Consider the following 12762-nt stretch of genomic DNA (forward strand, 5'->3'; position numbering starts at 1 on the left):
TTGGATAAGAAGGCATACTGGTCCATGTGACCTGGCAATCCTTGACCTGGAAGCAGTGCCAACACATAGGAAGTTAAAAAAGAAGACAGGTGGCTGGCAGACACAAAAGAAACTACAAACAGAGGAGCTGGATGGAGAAGGATCAGTGCAAAAATACAGACAGAAACAGAAAGAGGAACACACAGAATTCTTGTGAGAAGAAGTAAATCACTCTCAGGAAGAAGTCAGTTTTTCTGTTTGGCAGGAAAGGAGGCACGAGTTCTGGAGGTAGTGTGAGAGCTGACTAAAATGGTCTAAAACCAAGAATGTTGTGTAAATAGCTCAAAGATGCTAAAGAGCTTGGTGTTATCCCACAAGTGGCCAAACCATGAACCAGTGTGTTGTTGGTTGGTTGAAAACGAACTCTGGAAAGATACACCATCTGGACTGTCATGACCCAAGGGAGAGGCGGTTCATAGAAGTGAGCCTTGCTGATGATAATCATCCTCAAACTCAAAGGTGAAGCTGTTGTCAAATTGGACTCCTGACCGACCTTGCATGAATAAAGAGCAGCATAGGTAAAAGTGTGCAGCTACATAATGCCATAAATGCTACAGGGGAATGCTCTGATTGTGTAAGATGTATCTTTGTTGTATCAACTATTAAAGTGAAATGTTTCCTCTTATATGAAGTATCATTTGCCTTTTAATTCATGTTTCATTTACGTTGGTTTTTAACTTGTGGTAAAGAAAAGCTACAAAACAATTGAAATCTTGTTGTAATTTCAAAAGCCACACGCCTACACCTAGTGTAAATCAGACACATGCTGATAAGTAATGGCATTTGTTTCTTACACTATGGAAAATGTTTTATGCAGAGATTCGACCTCCACCGGCATCCTCCCAACTGCATTGCAAACAAGAAAGTAAGAAACATGTACATAAATACGATGAAGCCTTCCTTGAACATGGATTCAGAAGCGTTTTTGCCAAATCCAAAGGAAAGCCAAAATGTCACAAGACTTTGTCTAGCGAAAGCATGAAGTCAAATAAGCGACAATTGAAAAACATTTGCAAGGAAAATATCAGGAAGTTAAGATCATTTCTTCAGCATCGACAGGCTAACAATACTAATTCACTTTTCATTTGGTAGAAAAGCACATCAACATTAATAATTCCACTAATGATGTCAAATGAATACACAATTCATTTAACCGCTCACAATATATATATTGTGAGTTATATATCCAAAACAAAAATTGAAATGAGGAGCAGTTGAGGAAAGAGAAGAAATCCACAGGACTGAAACAGTGATTTATTCACACACAGCAGTTATCTTTCTGCATATGTCATTTGTATACATTGAACAGAGACTAACAAGCAGATCTAGCAAGTGGGGCTTTATATAAAGCACTTGTGATGTGTTTCAGGGCAATCCAAGGAAACTGGGAGAAGGTTCTGCCAACAAATAGGGCAGACAAACATAAACAGATTAAGTGAATGGGCAAAACAATGGCAAATGGAGTTCAATTTGGCAAAGTGTTAGGTTAGTCTCTTTGCATTTAAGAAAAATAAATCACAGAATTTTCTAAATGGTGAGATAATAGGAATTGTGGTGGAACAAATAGATTTGGGAGACCAAGTACACAAAGCATTCAAAGCTAGTAGACAGATATAAAACAAAATGCTGCCCTTTATTTCAAAGAGTCTGGGGGAGGGGTACAAAAGGGAGGAAATTATCCTTCAGTTGTACAGAAGCTTGGTCAGGCCCAATCTGCCGATCTGGAGTACTGCATCTGCAAGAATCTAGGGATCCTTGGAAGATTACTACCAGCGCATCAACTATCATTGAAGCTACTTCCGTTAATATCCTAGGATGCAACCCATCAGGTTCAGGGGACTTATCGTCCTTTAGCCCCATTAGTTTTGCTAGTACTTTTTCTCTAGTGATAGTTATTGTATTTATTTCCTCCCCCACTTTTGCCCTGTGATTATTTAGTATTTTTGGTATGCTATTAGTGTCTTCTAACATGAAGACTGATGGAAAGTATTTATTCAACTCCTCTGCCATTTCCTGGTTCCCTATTATCATTTCCCCAGCCTCATTCTGTAAGGGGCCTATGTTCACTTTGCCATCTCTCTTCCTTTTTATATATTTAAAAAAGCTCTTGCTGACCGTTGTTATATTACTTGCCAGTTTATACTCAGTTTATTTTCTCCCTCTTTATTTTTTTTTTGGTCATCTTTTGTTGGTTTCTAAAACTCTCCCAATCCCCTGGCTTACCACTAATCTTTGCCACATTGTATGTTTTTTCTTTCAATTTGATATTGTCCTTAACTTACTTGGTCAACCATGGTTGGTTTATCCACTTCCTTGAATCCTTCTTCCTCACCACGATATATCTTTGTTGTGAGTCATGAACTACTTTCTTAAATGTTTGTCACTGTTCATCAACTATCTTTTCTGCTAAACTCCATTCTTAGTCCATTCCAGCCAACTCTGCCCTCATTCCTTTGTAATTACTCTTATTTAAGTTTAGCATTGTTGTTTCCGACCCAAGTTTCTCATTCTCACACTGAATGCTAAATTCTACCATGTTATAGTCACTGTTTCCGACGGGATCTTTTACTCTGAGATAATTTATTAAATGTGCCTCATTACACATTACCAGATCCAAAATAACCTGATCCCAGGTTGGACCCACAACATAATGTTCTCAGAAACTGTCCCAAATACACACTATGAATTCTTGCTTGCGGCTACCTATGCCAATTTGATTTTCCCAACCTACATGAAAATTAAATTCACTGATTAATGTACTGCCTTTTTTTTTACATGTTCTCATTTAAATATCCTGATTTATTCCCTGTCCTACTGTATAGCTACTGTTATGGAGCCTATAGATTACTCCTACCAGTGTCTTCTCCCCCTTGTTATTTCTTACCTCCATCCATATGGATTCAAAATCTTCCGATCCAAGATCATGTCTTGCTATCGTACTTATTCCATCTCGTGCTAACAAAACTACCCCACCACCCTTTCCTTCCTGTCTGCCCTTTGGAAAAGTCAAATACCCCTGAATATTTAGTTCCCAGCTTTGGTCTCATTGTAACCATGTCTCTGTAATGGCTTTAAGATCATACCCATTAACTTATATTTCTGCCGTTAATTCATTAATTTTGTTCCGAATACTACATGCATTTAAAGAGCCATTTATTTTGCCTTTTTACCACCTTTCCCCCTTTTGACCCTATTTGCTTCTCTTTTTTTTTAATATTTCTTTATGCTTGTACACTCTGTCCCTTCCTGTCACACTCTGGATATCATTACCCAAATAGCTGCCCTGCAATGCTGCCATAGCCTTTTGCTTTGTAAGCCTACCTATCCCCTCTCCAGAACCCTCCCCTCCTCTATTTAGTTTAAAGCCCTCTCTACAGCCCTAATTATTCGATTCACCAAGCCAGTGGTCCCAGCACGGTTCAAGTGAAGCACGTCCCATCGGCCCAGTACTGGTGCCAGTACTAGCCCAGTACTGGTGCCAGTGCACCATGAACTGAAACCCATTCCTCCCACACCAATATAAAAGCAAAATACTGCAGATGCTGGAAATCCGAAACAAAAACAGAAAATGCTGGAAAAGCTCAGCAGGTCTAACAGCATCTGTGGAGAGAGAAACAGAGTTAACGTTTAGAGTCCATATGACTTCTTCAGAGCTAAAGAGAAAGAGAAATGTGATGAAATTTATACTGTTTAAGGGGGATAGAGCAGGTGAAGCTGGATAGAAGGCCAAGAATAGGTGGGGGCAAAGAAGAGATTGACAAAGATGTCATGGACGAAAAGACAAAGGGAGTGTTCTGCTATTATTATCTGCTTTCTTACCTTTATGCCACTATCAGCACCTTTTTTTAGCTGCTACCATTAACACTCCCTTTGACCTTTTTTTCATGACATCTTTGTCAATCTCTCCTTTGCCCCCACCTATTGCTGCCCTTCTATCCAGCTTCACCTGTCCCACCCCCCTTAAACAGTATAAATTTCATCACATTTCTATTTCTCGTTAGCTCTGAAAGGTCACACAGACTCGAAACGCAAACTCTGTTTCTCTCTCCACAGATGCTGTTAGACCTGCTGAATTTTTCCAGCATTTTCTGTTTCTGCCTCCCACACCAATCTTTGAATCACGCATTTAATTCCTTGACTTTATTTATCTTATGCCAGTTTTCCCGTGGCTCAGGTAGTAATCCCGAGATTATTATCCTGGAAGTTCTGCTTTTTAATTTAGACCCTAACTGTTCAAATTCTTTCAGTAGAACCTCCTTTCTAGTCCTATCCATGTCGTTGGTACCAATGTGGACAACGACAACTGGATCCCTCCCCTCCCACTCCAAGTTCCTCTCCAGTCCTGAGGAGATGTTCTTAACCCTGGCACTGGGCAGGCAACACAGCCTTCAGGACTCATGCTCACGGCTGCAGAGAACCGTATCTATCCTGCTAATTATACTGTCCCCTACCACTACTACCTTCCTATTTCATCCCCCCACTTGAATGGCTCCATGTACCACGGTGCCGTGGTCAGTTCGCTCATTCTCACTGCGGTCCCCGCTCTTGATCACACAGCTTGCAAGAATCTCGTAACTGTTGGAAAGTGCAGGGACCGTGACTCTTCGAACACTACCCCCTGGGTCCCCTGCAGTCACACCCTCCTGTCCCTGATCATAGATCAAATTTGAATTACTTAATCTGAGGGGTGTGGCCACCTCCTGGAGCAAATGCTCCTTTTAAAATGAAGTCTCCTCGCTTTTTTTGAAAATGAAGAATCCCCGCCATTTTTAAAATGAAGTCTCCTCCCACCCCCAACGATGTGGCGCAATGTCTGCAGCTCGGACTCCAGCTCCTCAACTTGGATCCGAAGTTCCTCAAGCTACAAACACTCGTGACAGATGTGTTCGCTCAAGATCACTTTGGTATTTAGCAGCTCCCACATGCTGCAGTTGCAACACATCACCCATCCTGCCATCAATATCATATTTTATTTAATCTATTAATTAATCACTCTAGTATCCCTACTCTTTAAATTTGAAGAATCCCCTGCTCTTTAGACTTTATTGTAGTTAATTTTTCCAACCAGTATCGATCTTATACTTAAGCTATTTTTAAGACAAAGAGAGAAAAAAAGATGAGACCTAAACACAAACTAAAGACCTTACTTTTATTTTGAAGACTAGAAATACTCAACAATCTTACTCACCAACTAGCTGCTTTCCCTGCACTCACATCATGCTGTGGTTCGTGACATCACTCTGCCGCTAGTCTCACATGAACTCTCCTCGCTCATTTTAAAATGAGGTCTCCTCGCTCATTTTAAAATGAGGTCTCCTCGTTCTCCTGCTCTTTTTGAAAATGAGGCCTCCTCGCTTTGCCCACTCTTTTTAAAAAATCTTCCCGTTCTTTTTTAAATGAAGTCTCCACACTCTCCTCGCTATCTTTAAAACGAGGCCTCCATGATCTCCCCACTCTCTTTAAAAAAAGTCTTCTCACTCCTTTTAAATGAACTCTCCCCACTATTTTTAAAATGAAGTTTCACCACTCTTTTTGAAAATGAGGCCTCCTCGCTCTTCCTGCTCTTTTTGAAAATGAAGTCTCCTCGCTCAGCAAATCAAGAACAAGGGGCCATTCAGGAATGAAAATAGAAAGTACTTTTTCCACACAATGGGTACTGCAAGTTGGGGAGCAATTCCCCCAAGAGGCTGTGGGCGTTATGACCACCTGAGCTTTCAAGACTGAGATAGATTGCTTTTGCAGAGTTAGGGTATCATGGTGCATAAACGGAGTTTGGGTGCTGTTCAGGCATTCTGAATGGCAAGACAGGGTGAAGGGATTTAATCACTTACTCCTATTTCTTTGTTTCCGTCTCCTTCTGTGATACCACTCAGCAAGAGGCTAAAATCACATGTATAGTTCTATTTCCATCCAATTCAATAAAGTGCTATTGTGCATAATTAAAAGGTAGAATTAGGCCTCCAAGGGGAAACCTCTTTGAAGAGGTGGAACTTCCTACCACCACAGGGATGTTTCTTTCCCCTGCCAACCTTCCTGCTGTAGGGCTGTCTGCATGCTGGAGGCAGTTACCCCCACCTCTGCCAGTGTGGTGTGCCGGGCTAGGGACAGCCTCTTATAGCAAGGTGCGGGGCCTGCTGTATTAGCAGGAAGCCAACAGTTACTGAGCCGACTGAAGAAAGTAACATATTTTCATTAAAACAAATCATGACCACACTTCTGTTTTACAATTATACTCTGAAATCGTCTCTGCCAGGTCCAGCATGTGAACTGGGCAAATGTTGCAAAAGCTAACTGATGCATTATTTTCTTTATTGGCATGTTGTTTGCATGCACCTGCTAGCTGAAATAAAGGAAAAGCAGGAATGAGAGCATTCTAGCCTTTTCCACCATAGATTTGCCTGAATAATATTAAAGTGAGCTTGGAAAACTTAGACCATTGCCTAAAGGAATAAGGACAGGATAGAATTCATTAACAGGTTAAAAATAAATGGCTTAATATGTTGTGCTTTTTAAACATGAATAGATTAGACGTAAAAAGATTAAATATTTTCATCAGAAACAGTAACTAATCTACAGCCAGACGTGGTCAACTTTAATTATGCTACAAATACTTCTTATTTGCTGCCAAAGATTTGAAATTGTTTTTAGGGCACAGGGCATTAGAATAATAATAGCTTACCTGCTCCAACCAGACATCAGATTCTTCATCTGAAACCCAGAGAATCATTGTTTTGTCCATTGATGCAGACAACAAGGACAAGGGCTGTTCAAGTCTGCCATCTGTAGGAGAAGCAAGTATATTTATCAGTAAAGGGAACACACAAAGGTCAGGACCATGGCAGAGCTCCCCTTCTCCTCTCTTGATGGTGCTGAAGGATCTTAATCATCCATCCAATAGGACAGAAAGAGCCTCAGTTTGTCATCCAAAGGATGGCAATCCTAACGGTGCAACATTCCCAAAGTACTGCACTGAACAGTCAGCCTTGATTACATGCTCCCATTTTCGCTCTCCCCACCTCAAAAAGGAAGACACTGAATACTTATCAGCTCCCAGAACATCATAAATAAAAAATGTTAAACTTTCAAACATTTTATACTAATAAGCCTTTGCAAAATATTTTTCAGGCCACATACAAAAAATTTAGATTATGTATTTGCTTCCTCTTCAAAGAGTACAATTCAGTTTTCTTCCGGGTTGAACATAACTTTAAGTTCTGATGAAGAGTCATCGGCCTGAAACACTAACTCTGTTTCTCTCTCCACAGATGCTGCCTGACCCAAGTGTTTCTTTTCTATTTCTGTATTATTATTGCAGTATTTTGCTTTTGAAACTTTAAGTGGGTTAAATAAGCCACAGTGCAGGAAAACATAGAAATGCTTAGCAGAATGGAAAATCTACAAGCGTAAATACAAAATCAGAAGTTTGCAAATAAATTTCATGTCTCGTAGTTTCATGCATCTCCTTAGTCAATTAAACTGAAGAATCTTTACCGAGACAAGCAGAATCCAAACCAGGTGTAATTTAGAATAGTTAATTTAACGCCAGATCATGTACAGAAACCAAAATAAAGTTCAGAAAAGAAATACGGGATTAAGAGAGATAAGGTACAGAAAAAGTGGAGTTTTTTTTTAAATCTCCAAATAATATCTAATGGAATGAAATTCCAGACCTATAAAAATTAAATTTCACTGCTGGAGAGTTTAGCAGTAATTAAAATTTTAAATTCACTACTGGGAAAGCCTGAACTTTTTCAGCATTTTTGTGGACATCCATCATGCAAGTATCACAAATTCCCACTCCTCTTTACATCTAAATGCCAAGTCTCTCAATCAGGTACCAACATAATCAACCTTCAAGTTGGCCTGCTCCTACTGAATAGCTACTTTGTCATGTCCACGCTTCACTGCAATGGCTGGATGCTCAAAGTTGCTGTCTGATTTACTGCTTATAATAACAAGCGCAGAAAGAAAAATTCAAGTCAATTTTCATAACATTTCAAATCTAGAGTGAAAGGGAACGGAAAAACTGGAAGACAAATTACATATCAAGAGCAAATCAGGAGCATAATAAATGTGGGGAACTCAAATACCTTCTCCAATCATCCACTGTCCACATGCAGCAGACCTATGTCACAACACTGATGGTGGTAATTGGTGCTGCTGCATTTAATTTTGTTTTAAGTAGCAATTAGAGGTTGCTGTTTACTGATTGTTTGAAGATGTTCAATTCATCTGCCTAACAGATTCAGTTTAAAGCAACTCCTTTAATTTTTTACAAATCCGCTTTCATAACAAGAAATTGACATCCCCAGAATAAATCAAGTCACCGTTCTAAACAATCTCCAATGTATCAATGCTCTTATGAAGGCAATATAAGGTCCACACATTATCTCAAATGTGGCTTCACTAATGAACCATTCAAGATTAAAATCGCCCATTACAAGATAGACCCTAATGATTAATCTTGTACTACGTCAGTATCGGCTCAGTGATATCAATCTCGCTTTTAAGTCAGAGGATTGTGGATTTAAGGACCATTCCACAGTTACACTAGAGCATAAAATGGTTAAATTATGAGAACCGGCTGAATAAATTTGTAATTTCTTATAGTATCTTAAATTTAGTTAATTAAAGGGTGATCTATTTTGAGATGTTTAAAATTATAAAAGGATTCAATGAGGTAGATACAGAGAAGATATTTACTCCATTGGGAAAATGCAGAATATGGTTACACAATCTTAAAATTAGAAATATGTCATTCAGTAATGCAATTAATGAAGTGTAGTGGAAATCAGGAGCTCGTTCTCTCCCAAAATATCATCAATGTGTGTCGAGTGAAAATTTCAAAACTGAAGTTGATAGATTTGTGTTAGGTATGGCTATCAAGGAATATGGATCAAAAGCATTTAAAATGGGATATGGTGATCACACTTTCAGCATTCAAAAGATTCAGAATTCCTTCCCTAAACCTCTCTTCACTCCTTTCTCCTCTGTGGCCCTCCACAAAAACTGCTTATTTGACCGTGTTTGGCCACAACCTGGGAGCCTGAATTTTGCAGTCAGTGGCGAAAGTTCAGCATTGCGTTCACCTCACTAAACTGCACGCAAAGTTTTTAGAGCACTGACTTGTTCTAATCCAGTGTCTGATCCAGCATAGTACCTTTTATAGGGATCAGTGGTGTCTGTGAGCAGGGCAAGAATCAACAAAGTTTGTTAACCAGTCAGATTGAAGAATCCTCGCTAAGACATGCAGAGCCTATCCATGAAGTACAAACTGGAATTAATCATGTACAGCAAGTGAAATAAAGATTCAGAAGTACAGATAGAATTAAGAGGCAGAGATAAAAGAGGACAGATTTTTTTTTAATTGCCAACATTGATTACTTTTAGAAGGAATGAGACTCCAGCCTTGAAAGGTTAATTTTTCAAGGTCAGGGAGGTTGTTACAAGGAAGTAATGATTCCTTGTCACGTTAAACACTCATTTACTCATGAATGCATCAGCTCTAGCTTTTTCAGCTGTCTTTAGTTTAGAGCGTATCCCACATTCATGATGTTGTATTCATTTTTGTTGTGGTGTCTATTGGCGAGGACTGGAACAGCACATCATGTGGAGGAGCAGGTTATCTCTGACAGCAATTTATGGATTTTTGCATTTAACTGCACATGTGGATAGCAGAAGATTATGTCCAATTTACTTCAATACAGTGCCAGTAGATTAACAGATAGCTAATGATAGCTAATTAAGAAATAGAGATAGAACAAGGCCAGGGCCCTACAGATCAGTCAGTTCAACATTGGCAGTTGTAAAAATAATAGAATTCCAACTAAGGGGGATAATAGAAAAACATCCAGAAACCAAAAATAAAATAATGAATAGCTAACATAGATTTCAAAAGGGAAAGTCTTTCTTTTCCAACCTCACTGAATTCTTTGAAGTAACACACAGCGTAGACAAGGGTAAATGCGTAAATTATCTGGATTTCCAAAAGGCCTTCGATACACATAATAAACTGATGACTAAAATCAGAGCATGTGGAATCAAGGGAAAATTAGCAGGAGGGTTAGCTAGCTGTCTGAAATCAGAGAGTAGGGTTAAAGGTTGTTATTCAGAGTCCCACAACGATCGCTGTTAAGATCACTGTTGATTCCAATTTATATTAAAGATTTAGATTTTGGAATAAAAACAATTTTTAAACTTAAAGGACACCAAACGAATCAATACTGCAACAAATTTCAAGACAACATTAATATGGACAAGTAACTGACAAATGAATTTCAACATAGGTGTGATGTTTGAAAATAGGGTCACATATTACTTGGAAAATTGGAATCTCAATTGGGCAGAGAAGCAAAGGCATCAAGTGCAAATACACAAATCACTAAAGGTAGCAACGCAAGCCAATAACAATAACAATAACATAACAAAAGCAAACCGAGCACAAAGGTTGAGTGCGACAGAGTGCTGAAACCTAGGGCCGAGATTTTCTGGCCCCATCGTGGCAGGACCCACTGTGGAGGGCTCAGTGGCCCAGCCAATAGTCCATTGGCTTTCGGCGGGACCAAATGATCCCGGCAATAGGTGGTGGGTGGAAAATCCCACCCTAGGAATTTTTAAGTGAGGAAATTCAATGCTGCGAGGGAGGAGATACTTTTCTGCTCTTTTACAGAATAAGGAATGATCTGAGAGGGGGAACCAGAGGCAGTGAGTCCTAAGAGATGAAGCATAGAGGCATTAGTTCAGTGAGCAGGTAGGTGATTGGCTGCGAGTTGTAAAGGTTTTTCCTTTCTAAACTGGGACCCTAAACTCTAAAATTTCCCTCAATCATTCACAAAATCTTACTTTTATGAAAGGGGGGCTGCCAATGTAGTCCATAAACCCAGTTTTCATGACCAGCCAGCACGGTTTCCAAAGTTACTGCATATGTCACTGCTCCCTCTAAGAGAAAAGAAAAAAGTGACTGTAACATTAAGCATGTTAATTATTCAATTGAAGGGAACAATGATATAGTCACCTCACTAGCTATTAGCTTGAATCTACATAAAATTAGGAATTTAAACAAATTACAAGTCAAAATTAATAGTTGTCAGATATCTATTTTTTAAAAATTAAATCTATGAGAAAGTTTTCCATTTGTTTGCATTTTCCTATTGCATGCACAATTTGCCCTGATGAGACATCTGTAAATACTGTTAAAGGGTACTTGCTTATACTCAAGAGTATGCTTGCAAGAACCTGTTTGCAAATCATTGATTATGCTGAACATATCGGCCCCAAGGCTCTGCATGTTCAATGACAAAGGATCATCATTTTACAGTACACTGCAGCCCTCCGCCCAGTACTGTATTCAGCCAGTCTGGGAAACTGGCAGATTATCTTTGCAATAGGAAGAAAAATTTCCAGAGAAATAGAAAAGAATCAGTTACTGTAAGTAAACAAGGTAAGTAGTTGCTGTAAAATACAAAATTAAACATGCAATAAACTTAAAATTATCCACAATAATGTTATACCGATGAAAAGTTTAGGAGTTTTGTATTAATCATTGGAAGTTGAACTTTCAATTTTAGGCACCAGGTGTCAGCAAACATTCTTAGGTCAGATACAGTAAATAGCTACCGAGTAAAAATTAAATTTGATCACTTCAACTATATACCTTATTCCAGACAGCACCCCCATTTGCAACATTCCCATGTTCTGTTCAAAGGTCACATACATGAAATGTTAACTCTGTTTCTCTCTCCACAGATACTGCCAGACCTATTGAATATTCCCAACATTTTCTGTTTTTATTTTAGACTTCCATCGTCTACAGTATTTTGCTTTTGTATTCCCACTTTCACAGCAGCCGTATCGTGACCAATCTAAGCAGGACTGTCAATTTAGCACCAAATTAGGAGCATTGTTTATTTTGCTGTGGGTCTAGTGTGACAACCTTTGACCCTGAGCAGCACAGTAAAGAAAATCTGTAATTTTCTTTAAAATGTCTGCGGAACCTTAAATTACTTATAAGAATGGTTGGAATAATTTTTAAGAGTTTGCATCAATCGTAAAGGGATCAATTGTAATTTTCTTGAAGAATAAAAAATACTGGTCCATGTGGCCTGGCTACCCTTGACTTGGAAGCAATATCAACAGAAAGGAGAACAGAAAAGGCACATTTAGAAGGAAGTGTGTGTGTGCATGCATGCATGTGTAATACAGTTAAACAGGACAGAAAGTTGCAGACAGGGTTAGAGCAGGGATTGTGAATTGGGCAATTCTACTGCTGCTGCTGCAGTTTTGTCAGAGCCGACCAGACCGTTTAAAGGAATCTCTGGGGAATCTGCGTCATCAAGGCTGTCATGAACCTAGCTAAGGAAGTTCTGCAGGAATGTGCCATTTGGGTGACGATCGTCTCCAAGGGCTTCGAATGGAACACAGCTACTGGTGAATGCACCTCGAGGGCCAAATTGATTGAGTAGGAAAGTGAGATCCTACCTACCAGAGGCCAAGTTAGGGAACATTGGAACTGCACATGGTGCCACAAAGTCTGCAAGGAGTGATGTGGATGCTTAGTTATTTAAGACTTATCTTTGTTGTATAGACTATTTAAAGTGAAGCTTACCTTTTTATTTGAAGTATAATTTGCCTATGAATACATGCTTAATTTGTATTGGTTCTGATGCATGTTAAAGTAAGTTACAAAAAGAGAAATCTTGTAGATAATTTCTTCATTTGGGATTC

The 12762-nt window shown here is 39.1% G+C and overlaps 1 protein-coding gene across 3 annotated transcripts in view; it reads right to left on the reverse strand.

Annotated features, from left to right (window-relative positions):
• The window catches only part of elp2 (elongator acetyltransferase complex subunit 2), a 159318-nt gene that overhangs the window by 105151 nt on the left and 41405 nt on the right, over positions 1-12762 (reverse strand). For all 3 annotated transcript variants that reach the window (XR_005942651.1, XM_041184735.1, XM_041184734.1), the window contains exons 9-10: positions 10882-10977; positions 6719-6819 (exon numbers count right to left, since the gene is read on the reverse strand). Coding sequence is in view for 2 of the 3 variants with exons in the window: in XM_041184735.1 (XP_041040669.1) it covers positions 6719-6819; positions 10882-10977 (197 nt within the window). In the remaining variant the exon portion in view is untranslated. The remainder of the gene's footprint in view (positions 1-6718; positions 6820-10881; positions 10978-12762) is intronic.

Source organism: Carcharodon carcharias, chromosome 3 (assembly GCF_017639515.1).
Source record: "Carcharodon carcharias isolate sCarCar2 chromosome 3, sCarCar2.pri, whole genome shotgun sequence".
Classification (NCBI taxonomy): Eukaryota; Metazoa; Chordata; class Chondrichthyes; order Lamniformes; family Lamnidae; genus Carcharodon; species Carcharodon carcharias.